This window comes from Nerophis lumbriciformis, linkage group LG25 (assembly GCF_033978685.3).
Source record: "Nerophis lumbriciformis linkage group LG25, RoL_Nlum_v2.1, whole genome shotgun sequence".
Classification (NCBI taxonomy): domain Eukaryota; kingdom Metazoa; phylum Chordata; class Actinopteri; order Syngnathiformes; family Syngnathidae; genus Nerophis; species Nerophis lumbriciformis.
Window position 1 is genome coordinate 7,007,501 of NC_084572.2, and position 22,500 is coordinate 7,030,000.

Below are 22,500 nucleotides of genomic sequence, written 5' to 3' on the forward strand. Positions count from 1 at the left end.
AATATCAACATTTTAAGAGATTACGTTTAATTCTTCATCTAAACAGAAAAATATCAACATTTTAAGAGATTACGTTTAATTCTTCATCTAAACAGAAAAATATCAACATTTTAAGAGATTATGATTAATTCTTCATCTAAACAGAAAAATAACATTTTAAGAGATTACGATTAATTCTTCATCTAAACAGAAAAATATCAACATTTTAAGAGATTATGATTAATTCTTCATCTAAACAGAAAAATAACATTTTAAGAGATTACGATTAATTCTTCATCTAAACAGAAAAATATCAACATTTTAAGAGATTACGATTAATTCTTCATCTAAACAGAAAAATAACATTTTAAGAGATTACGATTAATTCTTCATCTAAACAGAAAAATAACATTTTAAGAGATTACGATTAATTCTTCATCTAAACAGAAAAATATCAACATTTTAAGAGATTACGATTAATTCCTCATCCAAACAGAAAAATAACATTTTAAGAGATTATGATTAATTCTTCATCTAAACAGAAAAATATCAACACTTAAAGGATTACGATTAATTCTTCATCTAAACAGAAAAATATCAATATTTTAAGAGATTACGTTTAATTCTTCATCTAAACAGAAAAATATCAACACTTAAAGGGATTACGATTAATTCTTCATCTAAACAGAAAAATGTCAACATTTTAAGAGATTAAGATTAATTCATCTAAACAGAAAAATATCAACATTTTAAGAAATTACATTTAATTCTTCATCTAAACAGAAAAATATCAACACTTAAAGGGATTAAGATTAATTCTTCATCTACACAGAAAAATATAATTTTCAGAGATTACGATTAATCCTTCATCTAAACGGAAAAATATCAACATTTTAAGAGAGTACGATTAATTCTTCATCTAATCGGAAAAATGTCAACATCCTAACAGTCGGCATCCCAGTGAGAGAAGACATTGTAGAGTAAGAGATGTTCTATGTCTGTTAGCTGTCAATTCTGCAGTGATGTCGAAGGAAAAAGTGAAGGTTGTGATGCATTTATGAAATGAATGCGCCGCTGTTGAAAATGAGCAAAATAGGTAAATATTACATATGAATGTGCCTGTTATTACATATATTCTTAGTGTGTATATAAAGCGTTGATGGAGGTGTTTGGATGTTATTTTATAGGCAGAATAGAGCAACTCTCAAAGACTCTATTGTTAACTGACTTTTGCTAACGTTTGTTTACCATTTAGAATGCATAAAAAAAAGCAAAAACATGTTTTCTTGTCTTACATAAAGGTTGTGAATGAAGGGGTGAGTTTTTAAAATATGTAAAAGAGACTGATCTCAAACTTAACCCCGATTTGAAAAGTAATTGAAAGGTAGGCAATTGATGAGCCTTTTGTCTGCTTTGCTGCCCCCGTGTTGGGGACATTCAGGAGTTAAGTTCAAGTTAAAATAGCAATGATTGTCACACACACACTAGGTGTGGCAAACTCTTTCCCTGCATTTGACCCAACACCCTTGATCATCCCCTGGGAGGTGAGGGGAGTAGTGAGCAGCAGCGGTGGCCGCACCCAGGAATCAATTTTGGTGATTTAACCCCCAATTCCAACCCTTGATGCTGAGTGCCAAGCAGGGAGGTAATGGCTCCCATTTTTATAGTCTTTGGTATGATTCGGCCGGGGTTTGAACTCACAACCTACCCATCTCAGGGCGGACACTAGTCAGTATTTGACTGATGCATGTTTTTTTTGTTTTTTTTATATACATAATTTTTGTGGGAGAAACCAAGAACATTTGACATGTTTGATTATATTTCTGACTGCATGTGTCAAAAAGGAGTGCAGGTCCCTTTTTAAAGTTGAGTTTTGGTGGCACAATAAATACTTTTCAAATGAAAGAATAATGGTGTTATTAATCAATATCAATCAAAGCAATCATTTATGCCATACTCTTCCAGGCCTAAGTGGAGGTCAGCACTTCACTTGTTCTTCCATTTTGTGACAATTAGCACGGTTTTCTCTCCCCAGTCCGTGGATCACTTCTCCAGCGGCGTGAGCTTCGCCTCGCCACTGGACCAGACGCTGGACAGGGAGGTGCTCCTGATGATGCGGGGATCCAGTCCTGACCGCATGGCCCTGGAGTTCAAGACCCTCGTGAAGACACTGGTGAGGAAGTGAAGCCCAGTGTTTGTCAACACAAGTAACATGTCTTCCTCTCTGCGGCCGCACAGAAGACAGACTTCAGTCACCACACCAGCGCTGTCCTGTCCTCGGTCAAAGCCTTGGTGGACGAGGGCCACGCGGACGCTGGCCTTCAGGTGAGAAGCCAACACCTTTCTTCTTAAAGTCGGAGCTCATTTTTATGTAATAGTCATGTCCAAACACTGATGACATCTATTAAACTGACAAGAAGCAAGGAATCATGCAGAGACAGAGTTCAATTTAGCTCAATGAGGAGAGACGTATTGGGCTGTACACTTAGTTACAGATCCAAACTACGCTCTAAGGTCCAGTCCCCACGTGCTCCTCTATTTATTTGGGAGGCCCCTGGTTACATCACTGAGGCTGCTTCTGAAGCCCAAGTTGGACACAATATATGATTATTCAGAAATGCAAATGTGCTGACACTTGTGATATCGCCCTGTCTCTGCTTTGTCTGTGTCACGGTACTCCATGTTCTGGACACAAACACTGATACGAGACGACTCGCAATCCAAGATTGCAAGTTGTCCGTTTGCGCTGATAGAAAAGTACAACTTCAGCACAATTGATAATAACTATAGCAACAGCCTTTAAGCATAAGAGTTGTGTGTGGAGATGCGCGGATAGGCAATTATTTCATCCGCAACCGCATCAGAAAGTCGTCCGCCATCCACCCGATGTAACATTTGATCAGAACCGCATCCGCCCGCTGTTATATATCTAATATAGACGATGCAAGGCATTAGTGAGGTTATAAAGCTTTTGCCTGTTAAAGAAAGGAGACTGATCCAATGCAGTGCAGACATTCGCGTGCCACGCTGTCACGACCCAGACGCACACCAGTGCGCAATCATATGGGAGCCGCGCTGAGCGCACCTCCAAGCGCGTCTCGCTGCCGGCGACGGCCGCGTATGAGCCCGACGCTCCAGCGCCATCCATTTTCAGGGCTAGTTGATTCGGCAGGTGGGTTGTTACACACTCCTTAGCGGGTTCCGACTTCCATGGCCACCGTCCAGCTGCTGTCTATATCAACCAGGGTGAGCCCCACCTCTTTCGTGAGCGCACTGCGCGCGGAGTGACCCCTGTTACGCGCCCCCGGCAATGGGGGTGGCGGGCAGGTAAGCTGCGCGGGCAGGTAAGCTGCGCGGGCAGGTAAGCTGCGCGGGCAGGTTAGCTGCGCGGGCGGAGCGCGCGGAGTGACCCCTGTTACGAGCCCCCGGCCACGGGGGTGGCGGGCAGGTAAGCTGCTTACCTGCTGCGCGTGACGCCGGCCGCGGCGAAGGCGGACGAGGCGGGGTGTCGGTGCGGTGGGCGCGGTGGTGACCCTGGACGTACGTCGGGCCCTTCTCGCGGAACGCCTCAGCTACGGCTCCCGGTGGGGCCCTCTCGGGGGAAGGGGCCTCGGTCCCGAACCCCGGCGAGGCGTCCCTTCTCCGCTCCGTAAAAGTGTCCATCTCTTTTTTTTTTTCTGTATATATATTTCCGAATTGGTTTAACTGCCACCCGCCTGAATCTATTTAAAATCTAATTTTTTTTTATTTCAACCACCCGACCCGACCCGCGGATAAAATCTAATTTTTTAAAATTTTATCCGCAAACCGCGCATCTCTAGTTGTGTGATAACTTACACCTAATTATTTTAATAGTAAAAAAACAAACCTAAAAATGTAATATAAGAAGAAAAGAAAAAGTTGCAATGTTTACTCTAAAAACACAACGCTGCCATTAGTTTATTTTTATTATTATTATTTATTCGGTCAGTGGTCAACAAAATAAACAAACAGTTGTACATTCATAAATTGAAAATGTTGCAAACCTAAATGGTTTTAGGCTGAATTTGAACACTTATTGCGCCTAACCCTATAAACAATGTCAAATACAGGACGAGCTTCCTAAAAATATGAAATGTCCTTTGCACAACATGTTATAATTAAAGCTGCAAGCAGCATTGGTCGGGCCCGCGTATTTGGCAGGTGCTAGTCCTAAGTGTCCCAATACTTTTGTCCAGTGATAGTCATAAGTGTCCCAATACTTTTGTCTACTTTTAGTCTGAAGTGTCCCAAGACTTTTGTCTAGTGTACCTACCTTGTCTGCATTGTATGTTGGTGCTTCCTGCTTTTAAGCCGCCATCTTAAAAAAACAGCAGCGCAGCAGCATCAGCGCAGCGGGTCTTTGAAGGGTCATAAAATCCAAACCAGAGCAGTTATAAAAAAAAGCGCTTCTGTCATTGTAATCACAAGGGTTCAATCTCTCTCCTGTTTTAGTTTGAAGGCGAAACGACAAACGCGCTCAGAGGAGATAGTTTTACAAAGAATTTGTTTTGAAGGGGGAATAGCAAACTTCCTGTTGATTTTTGCTGGGGGTTGTCAATTTATGAAATGTAGGTCTAAGTGAGACCTACATAGAGGTTTTTGTTTCATGTCTCTCCGACCTTCCCAGTGGGAGTTACAGGCAGTTTTGTCATTTTTTTCTTCCGAGTAGCAGTTTTTTCTCCGTTTTATTCAAAAATTGCTCTATAGCGCAATTTTTAAATTTGGAGTTAGGTTTTTTTATTAGATCGCAATTTTTGCCAGTCCTGATGTGTGCGTTCAGTTTGGTGAGTTTTGAAGCGTGTTAAGGGGGTCAAATTACAGCTCAAAAAAGGCAAAAGTTACTGTTTTTAGTACTTTTTTGTCTTGAAGGGGGAATTGCCAACTTCCTGTTGATTTTAGCCCGAGGATGTAAAATTAGGAGAACTAGGTCTAAGTCAGACCTACATAGAGGATTTTGTTTCATGTCTTTCCGACCTTCCTAGTGGGAGTTACAGGCAGTCTAGTTTTTTTTTTTCCTAGGGGGCGCTAGAGCGCAATTTTGATTTTTGCGGTTCGGTTTTTTTATTTAAAAAATGCCATTTTCGCAGGTCCTGATGTGTGGGTCAAATATGGTGAGTTTTGAAGCATGTTAAGTGGGTCAAATTAGTGCTCAAAGAGGCGGCGGAAGAAGAATAATAATAAAGAATAATAATAAAACCTTACAAATTCAATAGGTCCTTATGTCCCATTGCATAAGGACTCCCACAGGGAGTCCTTATGCAATGGGCCATGCGGGCCCTAAATACACCTTGTACACAACATAAACACTGTTCAACTATATACACAGTAAAGACATGTGAAATATCCTTGTACACGTGTTAGTTAAACCTTTGTACCAATTATGTAATATATACAAACAATTATACTTCCATTATTATTTATGTCCCACATTTAGTTTGTAATAAACATTGATCATAGTCTTAACTACTGTGTTGGTTCAAGAGTGATATGTTTTCCAAGACATTGGTCTTAAAGTGTTTTCTAAATGTGTGAATGGAACTGAAAACATTTTAAGGGATCATTCATTATTCTTTAAAACTGCCATTTCTCCAAAAAATAATGAATCACAGTTAATGTTATGAATGACTTCACGTCAAATATTTTACTATTGAACAATTTTTAATTTTTTTTTTCACACCGTGACTAGGGAAGGTTGTTTGGATTGTCATAAGTAAATGCTGTGCTATTATTCCAAAGTACTTTTAAGGGTCATTGATGTGATTTACTCACATTGACCATAAGATAGCAGCAAATATCTAGCATTCAGAGACCGCCTGGTATTTTAGGATTAGTTTGAAAGCAAGCTTTGTTGAACTCACGACATCTTACCGCCCAAATTGGAGAGGCTGGCAAGACGTAGTTTGGTCGACACCCACGAATTTTAGTTCATTTCTTTTTTTTGTTTGTTTTTAAACACTTTTTTTTTTTTAAATTAATGTATTATGAATTATTGACCTATTTAAGGCTCCAACTACTTCACAGCTAATGTTTTTTGGGGGGGCGGATACAGTATTACATATTTTCCATGTTTTCTATAAAAAATACAAAGTTTTCTATGACAAAGAAAACAAAAACCACTTAAAAGAAATAATTAAAACATAATCGACGGATACAACTGAAGTTGATCTAGAAATTTAAGGGTTTAAGGTAAAAAAAATATATAAAATGTGGATGTTTTAGTGTTTTTTTTTTTTTTTTTTAAACTGACATTTCTTTGAAAATGGATCGAAGGGACAAGCGGTAGAAAATGGATGGATGGATCAAAGTTGATGTTATCAATTACTTAACATCAAGTATTTTATTTTTGAACTATTTTGGGTGGAAATATTACATATTTTGTTTTTGTTATGCACGCCTGCGCAAATGGATATATAATTAATATAATTGAATATTAAGAGTGTGTGAAAGTGACTCATCAAGCAGCTAAAATGCACCAAACATGTGTAAGTGTGGAGAGTGTTTTTACATTTTTACCACCATGCACCCTATGGATTTAAATGGGTGTTATTTAGAATTGTTTTATGGTGTTCGAACGTTTTTTTAGTATCCACAATGTTCAGTAAGCACGTTGTGTGACCATGTGTGTTTATTTTTTTTAAACTTTTTTTGCACCATGACTCGGGAAGGTTGTTTAGGTTTGTGTCACATGCTGTGCTGTTGTTTCAAAGTACTTTCAAGGGTCATTGATGTGATTTACCCACAAGATGGCAGCAAATATGTAGCATTCAGAGACCGCCTGGATTTGAACGCACTCCGCGGTGCTTTGTTGAACTCACGATGTCTCACCGCCCAAATTGGAGAGGCTGTCGGGGCATAGTTTGGTCGATACCCACACATTTTAGTTAGATTTCTTCTTTTTTTTTTTTTTTTTTTTTTAAACGGTCATTGCTAAAAAAAAAAAAATGAATTAAAATGAATATTGTTATGAATTATTGACCTATTTAAGGCTCCAATTACTTCACAGCTAGTAATTCATTTTAAAATATTTTGGGGGGGAGGATACAGTATTACATATTTTCTGTTTTCTATAAAAACACTAAGTTTTCTATGACAAAGAACACAAATATAACTTAAAAGAAATAATAAAAAAATAATCGAATACAACTGACGATGTAGAAATTTAAGGGTTGAAAGTAAAGAATATTAAAAAATAATGTGAGTTATTTTATGAGTGGGGCCTTTTGGATGTTTTAGTGGGATTTTTTATTTTTTTTTTCCAAACTTATTGCTCAAAAATAATTAATCAAAATCAATGTTATGAATTATTGACCTATCTGATATTATTATTAACCTATTTGATACTAAAAATATATAAGCCACTTTTAAAAAAGTAAGTACCACCATAATGACATTAAATACAATAGTGTAGTAGACTTAAGTATTCATTAAGTACCACCATAATGACAACATTAAATACAGTAGTGTAGTAGACTTAAGTATTCATTAAGTACCACCATAATGACAACATTAAATACAGTAGTGTAGTAGACCTAAGTATTCATTAAGTACCACCATAATGACAACATTAAATACAGTAGTGTAGTAGACCTAAGTATTCATTAAGTACCACCATAATGACAACATTAAATACAGTAGTGTAGTAGACCTAAGTATTCATTAAGTACCACCATAATGACAACATTAAATACAGTTGTGTAGTAGACTTAAGTATTCATTAAGTACCACCATAATGACAACATTAAATACAGTAGTGTAGTAGACCTAAGTATTCATTAAGTACCACCATAATGACAACATTAAATACAGTAGTGTAGTAGACCTTAGTATTCATTAAGTACCACCATAATGACAACATTAAATACAGTAGTGTAGTAGACCTAAGTATTCAATAAGTACCACCATAATGACAACATTAAATACAGTAGTGTAGTAGACTTAAGTATTCATTAAGTACCACCATTATGACAACATTAAATACAGTAGTGTAGTAGACCTAAGTATTCATTAGGTATCACCATAATAACAAAATTAAAATACAGTAGTGTAGTAGACCTAAGTATTCAATAAGTACCACCATAATGACAACATAAAATACAGTAGTGTAATAGACCTAAGTATTCATTAAGTACCACCATAATGACAACATTAAATACAGTAGTGTTGTAGACTTAAGTATTCATTAAGTACCACCATAATGACAACATTAAATACAGTAGTGTAGTAGACCTAAGTATTCATTAAGTACCACCAAAATGACAACATTAAATACAGTAGTGTAGTAGACCTTAGTATTCATTAAGTACCACCATAATGACAACATTAAATACAGTAGTGTAGTAGACCTAAGTATTCAATAAGTACCACCATAATGACAACATTAAATACAGTAGTGTAGTAGACTTAAGTATTCATTAAGTACCACCATAATGACAACATAAAATACAGTAGTGTAGTAGACCTAAGTATTCAATAAGTACCACCATAATGACAACATTAAATACAGTAGTGTAGTAGACTTAAGTATTCATTAAGTACCACCATAATGACAACATTAAATACAGTAGTGTAGTAGACCTAAGTATTCATTAGGTATCACCATAATAACAAAATTAAAATACAGTAGTGTAGTAGACCTAAGTATTCAATAAGTACCACCATAATGACAACATAAAATACAGTAGTGTAATAGACCTAAGTATTCATTAAGTACCACCATAATGACAACATTAAATACAGTAGTGTTGTAGACTTAAGTATTCATTAAGTACCACCATAATGACAACATTAAATACAGTAGTGTAGTAGACCTAAGTATTCATTAAGTACCACCATAATGACAACATTAAATACAGTAGTGTAGTAGACCTAAGTATTCATTAAGTACCACCATAATGACAACATTAAATACAGTAGTGTAGTAGACCTAAGTATTCATTAAGTACCACCATAATGACAACATTAAATACAGTAGTGTAGTAGACCTAAGTATTAAGTACCACCATAATGACAACATTAAATACAGTTGTGTAGTAGACCTAAGTATTCATTAAGTACCACCATAATGACAACATTAAATACAGTAGTGTAGTAGACCTAAGTATTCATTAAGTACCACTATAATGACAACATAAAATACAGTAGTGTACTAGACCTAATAATTAATTAAGTACCACCATGACCTTGCTTTTTTGTGTGTGGCCCTAAGTGGAAAAAGTTAGGACACCCTTGCTATTAGACTTAAACAACTTTAATGATCCACAAAGGAAATTATTCCACACAGTAGCTCAGTCACAAAGGATGGAAAGGATAATACAGGTATAAAGTCGACTAAAAATGTACCATAGTAGCAACATAACGTACACTGTATTGCCAAAAGTATTTGTCCAGCCATCCAAATGATGAGAATCAGGTGTCCTAATCACTTGGCCTGGTGTATCAAATCAAGCACAGAGGCATGGAGACTGTTTCTACAAACATTTGTGAAAGAATGGGCTGCTCTGTGATTTCCAGCATGGAACTGTCATAGGATGCCACCTGTGCAACAAATCCATTCTTGAAATTTCCTCCCTCCTAAATATCAACTTTATTATAAGAAAAGTGAAAAGTTTAGGAACAACAGCAACTCAGCCACCAAGTGTTAGGCCACGTAAACTGACAGAGAGGTCAGCATAGTGCAAAGACTTTCTGCACAGTCACTTGCTACACAGCTCCAAACTTCATGTGATCTTCCAATTAGCCCACGTGCAGTACGCAGAGAGCTTCATGGAATGGGTTTCCATGGCCGAGCAGCTGCATCTAAGCCATACATCACCAAGTCCAATGCAAAGCGGGGACTTGCTACATTTCGGACCGCATTGTGCCGAGTGTGAAATTTGGTGGAGGAGGAATTGTGGTGTGGAATTGTTTTTCAGGGGTTAGTTCCAATGAAAGGAACTTTGAATGCTCCAGGATACAAAAACATTTTGGACAATTCCATGGGATGGCACTTCAGGTTCATATGCGAGTAAAGGCAGGCGGCCAAATACTTTTGGCAATATAGTGTATATGTAATATTTACATATTATATATGCAGTATATAATAGATACTGATATATTATTATATAATATAGTGTTTATGTAATATTTACATATATATGCAGTACATAATAAATACTGATATTATATAATATAGTGTGTATGTAATTACATATTATATATGCAGTATATAATAAATACTGATATATTATTATATAATATAGTGTTTATGTAATATTTACATATTATATATGCAGTATATAATAAATACTGATATATTATTATATAATATAGTGTTTATGTAATATTTACATATTATATATGCAGTATATAATAAATACTGATATATAATATAGTGTATATGTAATATTTACATATTATATATGCAGTATATAATAAATACTGATATAATTATATGATATAGTGTATATGTAATATTGACATATATGCAGTATATAATAAATACTGATATATTATTATAATATAGTGTATATGTAATATTTACATATTATATATGCAGTATATAATAAATACTGATATATTATATAATATAGTGTTTATGTAATTACATATATATGCAGTACATAATAAATACTGATATATAATATAGTGTATATGTAATTACATATTATATATGCAGTGTATAATAAATACTGATATATTATATAATACAGTGTATATGTAATATTTACATATTATATATGCAGTGTATAATAAATACTGATATATAATAGTGTTTATGTAATATTTACATATATATGCAGTGTATATAATAAATACTGATATATAATATAGTGTATATGTAATATTTACATATTATATATGCAGTGTATAATAAATACTGATATATAATAGTGTTTATGTAATATTTACATATATATGCAGTGTATATAATAAATACTGATATATAATATAGTGTATATGTAATATTTACATATTATATATGCAGTATATAATAAATACTGATGTAATTATATAATAGTGTATATGTAATGACATATGTGCAGTATATAATAAATACTGATATATTATTATATAATATATAACAATGAGCATGTACAATATTACAGTATTTGTAACAGCTGCAGCATGAAAAAAGAGTAAATCCAGCAGAAAATATACATTATAAACAAATAGGAATTTAGCATTTTTGTCCACTTGTTGCACATTTTTCTCTCATATTTCTCCTCTCCCCACACACACCATGGCTTACATAACTGTCAGTGCAGCTTATTGGGTGTGTTGTAGCGTGAACACCACCCACTCCCACTCCCACTCCTGCAGCCTGCTTGCATGCATTAGGCACGTAGGCCAGGAAAAGAGTGAAATGCATTGTTAGCACAGCAAGTGTAGTCTCCTTGTTCACCTGAGCCGGACTCTTGTCTTGCAGGCCCAGCTGGACGCCAGGCGGGAGGACTGGGCCCTCGGCCTGGACCGGCTCGCTCGCTACACCGACTCCATCGAGAAGGAGCTGATCAAAATGGCGGGTAACTTGAGGAGGTCCCGCACTGAGATCCTGCACCTTTCCGTCAGGTAACTTTTGCTTTTCTTAACTGTTGCTAAAAAGTAGTGACTTTACCAATGCAAGTAGCAACCAGTTAAAATGCGACATCACACCGCAAACTTCTCTTTTGAGGGAGTAATAATAAGGGAATAATGAATGCCCCGTTTGTGGACAAGGAGACTACAGCCGTGGAAGCGCATCCAGTCTCTTTATTTCAATCACCAAACGATCTATTACACAAGACAAGAAGAAGGAATCAAGCAGAGACGGAATTCATTTTTACTCATGAGGAGAGACGTATGGGGCTGCACACTCAGTTACAGTTTCCCCCTACGCTCTGAGGTACAGTCCCACGTGCTCCTCTATTTATTTGGGAGGTCCCTAGTTAACATCACTGAGGCTGCAAGCATCCCCCAGTAGACACAATACATGATTATTCAGAATGGAAATGTGCTGACACTTGTGATTTCACCCTGTCTCCGTCCCGTCCGCGCCAAGGTACTCGATGTCCGTCCTTGGTTGTCAGCAGGCATGGTCTGGAAACAAACTGCTGACAAGAGAAAACGTTGCATCATCTGTTGTGTTGTTGTGAACGGCATCATGGATGTAACATCAGTGTACAAACACCCATACACACACAACACGTCATCTGTTGTGTTGTTGTGAACGACATCATGGATGTAACATCAATGTACAAACAATCATACACACACAACACATGTCATCTGTTGTGTTGTTGTGAACGACATCATGGATGTAACATCAATGTACAAACAATCATACACACACACAAATCGCATCTTAACTGTTGTGTTGTTGTGAACGACATCATGCATGTAACATCAATGTACAAACAATCATACACACACAACACATGTCATCTGTTGTGTTGTTGTGAACGACATCATGGATGTAACAACAATGTACAAACAATCATACACACACAACACGTCATCTGTTGTGTTGTTGTGAACGACATCATGGATGTAACATCAATGTACAAACAATCATACACACACAACACATCTGTTGTGTTGTGAACGACATCATGGATGTAACATCAATGTACAAACAATCATACACACACAACACATGTCATCTGTTGTGTTGTTGTGAACGACATCATGGATGTAACAACAATGTACGAACAATCATACACACACAACACATGTCATCTGTTGTGTTGTTGTGAACGACATCATGGATGTAACATCAATGTACAAACAATCATATACACACAACACATCTGTTGTGTTGTGAACGACATCATGGATGTAACATCAGTGTACAAACACTCATACACACACAACACGTCATCTGTTGTGTTGTTGTGAACGACATCATGGATGTAACATCAATGTACAAACAATCATACACACACAACACATGTCATCTGTTGTGTTGTTGTGAACGACATCACGGATGTAACATCAATGTACAAACAATTATATACTCACAACACTTACCTGTTGTGTTGTGAACGACATCATGGATATAACATCAATGTACAAACAATCATACACACACACAAAACGCATCTTAACTGTTGTGTTGTTGTGAACGACATCATGGATGTAACATCAGTGTACAAACACTCATACACACACAACACATGTCATCTGTTGTGTTGTTGTGAACGACATCATGGATGTAACATCAATGTACAAACAATCATACACACACAACACATGTCATCTGTTGTGTTGTTGTGAACGACATCATGGATGTAACAACAATGTACAAACAATCATACACACACAACACATGTCATCTGTTGTGTTGTTGTGAACGACATCATGGATGTAACATCAATGTACAAACAATCGTACACACACACAACACATCTCATCTGTTGTGTTGTTGTGAACGACATCATGGATGTAACATCAATGTACAAACAATCATACACACACAACACATGTCAACTGTTGTGTTGTTGTGAACGACATCATGGATGTAACATCAATGTACAAACAATCGTACACACACACAACACATGTCATCTGTTGTGTTGTTGTGAACGACATCATGGATGTAGCATCAATGTACAAACAATCGTACACACACACACAACACATGTCATCTGTTGTGTTGTTGTGAACGACATCATGGATGTAACATCAATGTACAAACAATCGTACACACACACACAACACATCATCTGTTGTGTTGTTGTGAACGACATCATGGATGTAACATCAGTGTACAAACACTCATACACACACAACACATGTCATCTGTTGTGTTGTTGTGAACGACATCATGGATGTAACAACAATGTACAAACAATCATACACACACAACACATGTCATCTGTTGTGTTGTTGTGAACGACATCATGGATGTAACATCAATGTACAAACAATCATACACACAAAACACAAGTCATCTGTTGTGTTGTTGTGAACGACATCATGGATGTAACATCAATGTACAAACAATCATACACACACAACACATGTCATCTGTTGTGTTGTTGTGAACGACATCATGCATGTAACATCAACGTACAAACAATCATACACACACACACAACACATCTCATGTGTTTGTGTTGTTGTGAACGACATCATTGATGTAACATCAATGTACAAACAATTATATACTCACAACACTTACCTGTTGTGTTGTGAACGACATCATGGATATAACATCAATGTACAAACAATCATACACACACACAAAACGCATCTTAACTGTTGTGTTGTTGTGAACGGCATCATGGATGTAACATCAGTGTACAAACACTCATACACACACAACACGTCATCTGTTGTGTTGTTGTGAACGACATCATGGATGTAACATCAATGTACAAACAATCATACACACACACAAAACGCATCTTAACTGTTGTGTTGTTGTGAATGACATCATGGATGTAACATCAGTGTACAAACACTCATACACACACAACACGTCATCTGTTGTGTTGTTGTGAATGACATCATGGATGTAACATCAATGTACAAACAATCATACACACACAACACATGTCATCTGTTGTGTTGTTGTGAACGACATCATGGATGTAACATCAATGTACAAACAATCGTACACACACACACAACACATCTCATCTGTTGTGTTGTTGTGAACGACATCATGGATGTAACATCAGTGTACAAACACTCATACACACACAACACATGTCATCTGTTGTGTTGTTGTGAACGACATCATGGATGTAACAACAATGTACAAACAATCATACACACACAACACATGTCATCTGTTGTGTTGTTGTGAACGACATCATGGATGTAACATCAATGTACAAACAATCATACACACACAACACAAGTCATCTGTTGTGTTGTTGTGAACGACATCATGGATGTAACATCAATGTACAAACAATCATACACACACAACACATGTCATCTGTTGTGTTGTTGTGAACGACATCATGCATGTAACATCAACGTACAAACAATCATACACACACACACAACACATCTCATGTGTTTGTGTTGTTGTGAACGACATCATTGATGTAACATCAATGTACAAACAATTATATACTCACAACACTTACCTGTTGTGTTGTGAACGACATCATGGATATAACATCAATGTACAAACAATCATACACACACACAAAACGCATCTTAACTGTTGTGTTGTTGTGAACGGCATCATGGATGTAACATCAGTGTACAAACACTCATACACACACAACACGTCATCTGTTGTGTTGTTGTGAACGACATCATGGATGTAACATCAATGTACAAACAATCATACACACACACAAAACGCATCTTAACTGTTGTGTTGTTGTGAATGACATCATGGATGTAACATCAGTGTACAAACACTCATACACACACAACACGTCATCTGTTGTGTGGTTGTGAACGACATCATGGATGTAACATCAATGTACAAACAATCATACACACACAACACTTGTCATCTGTTGTGTTGTTGTGAACGACATCATAGATGTAACATCAATGTACAAACAATTATATACTCACAACACTTACCTGTTGTGTTGTGAACGACATCATGGATGTAACATCAGTGTACAAACACTCATACACACACAACACATGTCATCTGTTGTGTTGTTGTGAACGACATCATAGATGTAACATCGATGTACAAACAGTCATACACACACAACACATGTCATCTGTTGTGTTGTTGTGAACGACATCATGGATGTAACATCAACGTACAAACAATCATACACACACACAACACATCTCATGTGTTTGTGTTGTTGTGAACGACATCATTGATGTAACAATGTACAAACAATTATATACTCACAACACTTACCTGTTGTGTTGTGAACGACATCATGGATATAACATCAATGTACAAACAATCATACACACACACAAAACGCATCTTAACTGTTGTGTTGTTGTGAACGACATCATGGATGTAACATCAGTGTACAAACACTCATACACACACAACACATGTCATCTGTTGTGTTGTTGTGAACGACATCATAGATGTAACATCAATGTACAAACAGTCATACACACACAACACATGTCATCTGTTGTGTTGTTGTGAACGACATCATGGATGTAACATCAACGTACAAACAATCATACACACACACAACACATCTCATGTGTTTGTGTTGTTGTGAACGACATCATTGATGTAACATCAATGTACAAACAATTATATACTCACAACACTTACCTGTTGTGTTGTGAACGACATCATGGATATAACATCAATGTACAAACAATCATACACACACACAAAACGCATCTTAACTGTTGTGTTGTTGTGAACGACATCATGGATGTAACATCAGTGTACAAACAATCATACACACACAACACATGTCATCTGTTGTGTTGTTGTGAACGACATCATGCATGTAACATCAATGTACAAACAATCATACACACACAACACACGTCATCTGTTGTGTTGTTGTGAACGACATCATGGATGTAACAACAATGTACAAACAATCATACACACACAACACATGTCATCTGTTGTGTTGTTGTGAACGACATCATGCATGTAACATCAATGTACAAACAATCATACACACACAACACACGTCATCTGTTGTGTTGTTGTGAACGACATCATGGATGTAACAACAATGTACAAACAATCATACACACACAACACATGTCATCTGTTGTGTTGTTGTGAACGACATCATGCATGTAACAACAATGTACAAACAATCATACACACACAACACATGTCATCTGTTGTGTTGTTGTGAACGACATCATGGATGTAACAACAATGTACAAACAATCATACACACACAACACATGTCATCTGTTGTGTTGTTGTGAACGACATCATGGATGTAACAATGTACAAACAATCATACACACACAACACATCTGTTGTGTTGTGAACGACATCATGGATGTAACAACAATGTACACACAATCATACACATCAACTTATTTTAACAGTCTGAAGTGAGTCACCTCTCTCTCGTCAAGCTGAGAACAGCATAGCACAATTCCCCCCTTCACAATAATAGCGCAGTGCACCACATCCGGTCTGACAAAATAACAAAATAAAGGTTTCAAAAATGTAGCTTAGACAAGCATCAACGTACAAACAATCATACACACACACACAACACATCTCATGTGTTTGTGTTGTTGTGAACGACATCATGGATGTAACATCAATGTACAAACAATTATATACTCACAACACTTACCTGTTGTGTTGTGAACGACATCATGGATATAACATCAATGTACAAACAATCATACACACACACAAAACGCATCTTAACTGTTGTGTTGTTGTGAACGACATCATGGATGTAACATCAGTGTACAAACACTCATACACACACAACACATGTCATCTGTTGTGTTGTTGTGAACGACATCATGGATGTAACATCAATGTACAAACAATCATATACACACAACACATGTCATCTGTTGTGTTGTTGTGAACGACATCATAAATGTAACATCAATGTACAAACAATCATACACACACACAACACATGTCATCTGTTGTGTTGTTGTGAATGACATCATGGATGTAACATCAATGTACAAACAATCGTACACACACACAACACATGTCATCTGTTGTGTTGTTGTGAACGACATCATGGATGTAACAACAATGTACAAACAATCATACACACACACAAAACGCATCTTAACTGTTGTGTTGTTGTGAACGACATCATGGATGTAACATCAGTGTACAAACACTCATACACACACAACACGTCATCTGTTGTGTTGTTGTGAACGACATCATGGATGTAACATCAATGTACAAACAATCATACACACACAACACATGTCATCTGTTGTGTTGTTGTGAACGACATCATGCATGTAACAACAATGTACAAACAATCATACACACACAGCACATGTCATCTGTTGTGTTGTTGTGAACGACATCATGGATGTAACAACAATGTACAAACAATCATACACACACAACACATGTCATCTGTTGTGTTGTTGTGAACGACATCATGGATGTAACAATGTACAAACAATCATACACACACAACACATCTGTTGTGTTGTGAACGACATCATGGATGTAACATCAATGTACACACAATCATACACATCAACTTATTTTAACAGTCTGAAGTGAGTCACCTCTCTCTCGTCAAGCTGAGAACAGCATAGCACAATTCCCCCCTTCACAATAATAGCGCAGTGCACCACATCCGGTCTGACAAAATAACAAAATAAAGGTTTCAAAAATGTAGCTTAGACAAGCATCAACGTACAAACAATCATACACACACACACAACACATCTCATGTGTTTGTGTTGTTGTGAACGACATCATGGATGTAACATCAATGTACAAACAATTATATACTCACAATACTTACCTGTTGTGTTGTGAACGACATCATGGATATAACATCAATGTACAAACAATCATACACACACACAAAACGCATCTTAACTGTTGTGTTGTTGTGAACGACATCATGGATGTAACATCAGTGTACAAACACTCATACACACACAACACATGTCATCTGTTGTGTTGTTGTGAACGACATCATGGATGTAACATCAATGTACAAACAATCATATACACACAACACATGTCATCTGTTGTGTTGTTGTGAACGACATCATAAATGTAACATCAATGTACAAACAATCATACACACACACACAACACATGTCATCTGTTGTGTTGTTGTGAATGACATCATGGATGTAACATCAATGTACAAACAATCGTACACACACACAACACATGTCATCTGTTGTGTTGTTGTGAACGACATCATGGATGTAACAACAATGTACAAACAATCATACACACACACAAAACGCATCTTAACTGTTGTGTTGTTGTGAACGACATCATGGATGTAACATCAGTGTACAAACACTCATACACACACAACACGTCATCTGTTGTGTTGTTGTGAACGACATCATGGATGTAACATCAATGTACAAACAATCATACACACACAACACATGTCATCTGTTGTGTTGTTGTGAACGACATCATGCATGTAACAACAATGTACAAACAATCATACACACACAACACATGTCATCTGTTGTGTTGTTGTGAACGACATCATGGATGTAACAACAATGTACAAACAATCATACACACACAACACATGTCATCTGTTGTGTTGTTGTGAACGACATCATGGATGTAACAATGTACAAACAATCATACACACACAACACATCTGTTGTGTTGTGAACGACATCATGGATGTAACAACAATGTACACACAATCATACACGTCAACTTTTTTTAACAGTCTGAAGTGAGTCACCTCTCTCTCGTCAAGCTGAGAACAGCATAGCACAATTCCCCCCTTCACAATAATAGCGCAGTGCACCACATCCGGTCTGACAAAATAACAAAATAAAGGTTTCAAAAATGTAGCTTAGACAAGCATAATGTACTTAAAGCACTTATTGATACACAATTGTTATGCTTTGACATAAAATGCTGGTCAAAATTGCCCAAAGATGTATTGCCCCAATAAATGTGAGGATTTCGGCATTTAAATAATTTATTAAAATGTTTTTCACACAAAAAGCGCGCACTCGATGGTGGTAAATAAGTGTAAAAGGTAAACGGAATTAAAAAAAACTACATCATTTTGTTTTTATAATTTAATTTGTTTTTGTCATTTAACTTGTAGTTTAGTAGTCACTGTTATGGACGTTTTTTTAAACTATATATTTAAAGTTACATTTTGGTGCTGTAATGAATAATCGTGATTACAATATCAATAAAAAAATAATCGTGATTATTATTTTTGCCATAATCGTCCAGTCTTAAATGTTTGTTTACTTACCCTAATTGTTTCCAAACGGTGTCTGTAACAAGGCAGTAAAACAGCTGATCAGACAAAACAGAAGTCATGGTCATGGACCCACTAGCTGCGCAAGCTAGCTCTCCAATCAGCTAAACAGACTCAATAACTCCACGCTGACGTTTTGGTGAATTTACTGAGGAATTTGTGAAAATGAAACAATACAAAAAGAATGTTGATGTAAGTTAATAATACTAACACAGACACTCATAAACGTGTTAACATGGTAGCTAATGCTAATGCCGCTCGTTCGATTACATTACGATATCAGGTACAAACGTGCATGAAAACACTCCTACAGACATCACACCTGGGACACTTTAGTAAGTAAGAATTGTTTTAGTTATATTGTAAAACTTACAAATCCTGCTTGGAGTGATGAATAAAGAATCCATACGAGTAAAAACGCTACGGATAGCTAAAAGACAGAACGTTACTTCTACTTCCGGTTGAAAGCCAGTCCAAACAGAAGGGCAATGCAGCACCTGCAGTGAGCAAACTCGTCCAAGAGATGGCACCATAACACAAACACACCTTTCCAGTGTACAAACCCCGTTTCCATATGAGTTGGGAAATTGTGTTAGATGTAAATATGAACGGAATACAATGATTTGCAAATCATTTTCAACCCATATTCAGTTGAATATGCTACAAAGACAACATATTTGATGTTCAAACTGATTAACTGCCAGCAACACGTGACAAAGAAGTTGGGAAAGGTGGCAATAAATACTGATAAAGTTGAGGAATGCTCATCAAACACTTATTTGGAACATCCCACAGGTGGGCAGGCAAATTGGGAACAGGTGGGTGCCATGATTGGGTATAAAAGTAGATTCCATGAAATGCTCAGTCATTCACAAACAAGGATGGGGCGAGGGTCACCACTTTGTCAACAAATGCGTGAGCAAATTGTTGAACAGTTTAAGAAAAACCTTTCTCAACCAGCTATTGCAAGGAATTTAGGGATTTCACCATCTACGCTCCGTAATATCATCAAAGGGTTCAGAGAATCTGGAGAAATCACTGCACGTAAGCAGCTAAGCCCGTGACCTCCGATGCCTCAGGCTGTACTGCATCAAGCGACATCAGTGTGTAAAGGACATCACCACATGGGCTCAGGAACACTTCAGAAACCCACTGTCAGTTGAACAGGTGGGTGCCATGATTGGGTATAAAAACAGCTTCCCAGAAAATGCTCAGTCTTTCACAAGAAAGGATGGGGCGAGGTACACCCCTTTGTCCACAACTGCGCGAGCAAATAGTCGAACAGTTTAAGAACAACGTTTCTCAAAGTGCAATTGCAAGAAATGGAGGGATTTCAACATCTACGGTCCATAATATCATCAAAAGGTTCAGAGAATCTGGAGAAATCACTCCACGTAAGCGGCATGGCCGGAAACCAACATTGAATGACCGTGACCTTCGATCTCAAAAACCAACATCAATCTCCAAAGGATATCACCACATGTGCTCAGGAACACTTCAGAAAACCACTGTCACTAAATACAGTTGGTCGCTACATCTGTAAGTGCAAGTTAAAGCTCTACTATGCAAAGCCAAAGCCATTTATCAACAACACCCAGAAACTTCTCTGGGCCCGAGATCATCTAAGATGGACTCATGCAAAGTGGAAAAGTGTTCTGTGGTCCACATTTCAAATTGTTTTTGGAAATATTCGACATCGTGTCATCCGGACCAAAGGGGAAGCGAACCATCCAGACTGTTATCGACGCAAAGTTCAAAAGGCAGCATGTGTGATGGTATGGGGGTGCATTAGTGCCCAAAGCATGGGTAACTTACACATCTGTGAAGGCACCATTAATGCTGAAAGGTACATACAGGTTTTGGAACAACATATGCGCCGTCTTTTTCATGGACGCCCCTGCTTATTTCAGCAAGACAATGCCGAGCCACATTCAGCACGTGTTACAACAGCGTGGCTTCGTAAAAAAAAGAGTGCGGGTACTTTCCTGGCCCGCCTGCAGTCCAGACCTGTCTCCCATGGAAAATGTGTGGCGCATTATGAAGCGTAAAATACGACAGCGGAGACCCCCGGACTGTTGAATGACTGAATCTCTACATAAAACAAGAATGGGAAAGAATTCCACTTTCAAAGCGTCAACAATTAGTTTCCTCAGTTCCCAAACGTTTATTGAGTGTTGTTAAAAGGAAAGGTGATGTAACACAGTGGTGAACATGCCCTTTCCCAACTTCTTTGGCACATGTTGCTGGCATCAAATTCTAAAGTTAATGATTATTTGCAAAAAAAAAAAAAAAGTTTGAGTTTGAACATCAAATATGTTGTCTTTGTAGCATATTCAACTGAATATGGGTTGAAAAGGATTTGCAAAATCATTGTATTCCGTTTATATTTACATCCAACACAATTTCCCAACTCATATGGAAACGGGGTTTGTATTTGTTTTTGTTTTTAAAACAATTTGCATTAAGGACGTCAGCGAAGAAAAATCCATAAGTCAGCCGCACTGTTTTATAAGCCGCAGGCTTCAAAGCGTAGGAAAAAGTAGCGACCACTGTTTTTGGCCTAAAAATGACAGACAGAAACTAAGGTGGCCGACTTCCAGTTTGTTTTCAAATGTGGATTCTTGAGACTTTTATGTGCATCTTGTCATGATCCACGTGTTCGGCCATTTTC

General features: G+C 37.0%; 1 protein-coding gene across 1 annotated transcript in view; it reads left to right on the forward strand.

Moving 5' to 3' along the window:
• The window catches only part of lrmp (lymphoid-restricted membrane protein), a 167,561-nt gene that overhangs the window by 46,090 nt on the left and 98,971 nt on the right, over nt 1-22,500 (forward strand). The window contains exons 15-17 of the mRNA XM_061984670.1: nt 2,015-2,152; nt 2,218-2,304; nt 11,405-11,547. Of these exons, the coding sequence (XP_061840654.1) occupies nt 2,015-2,152; nt 2,218-2,304; nt 11,405-11,547 (368 nt within the window). The remainder of the gene's footprint in view (nt 1-2,014; nt 2,153-2,217; nt 2,305-11,404; nt 11,548-22,500) is intronic.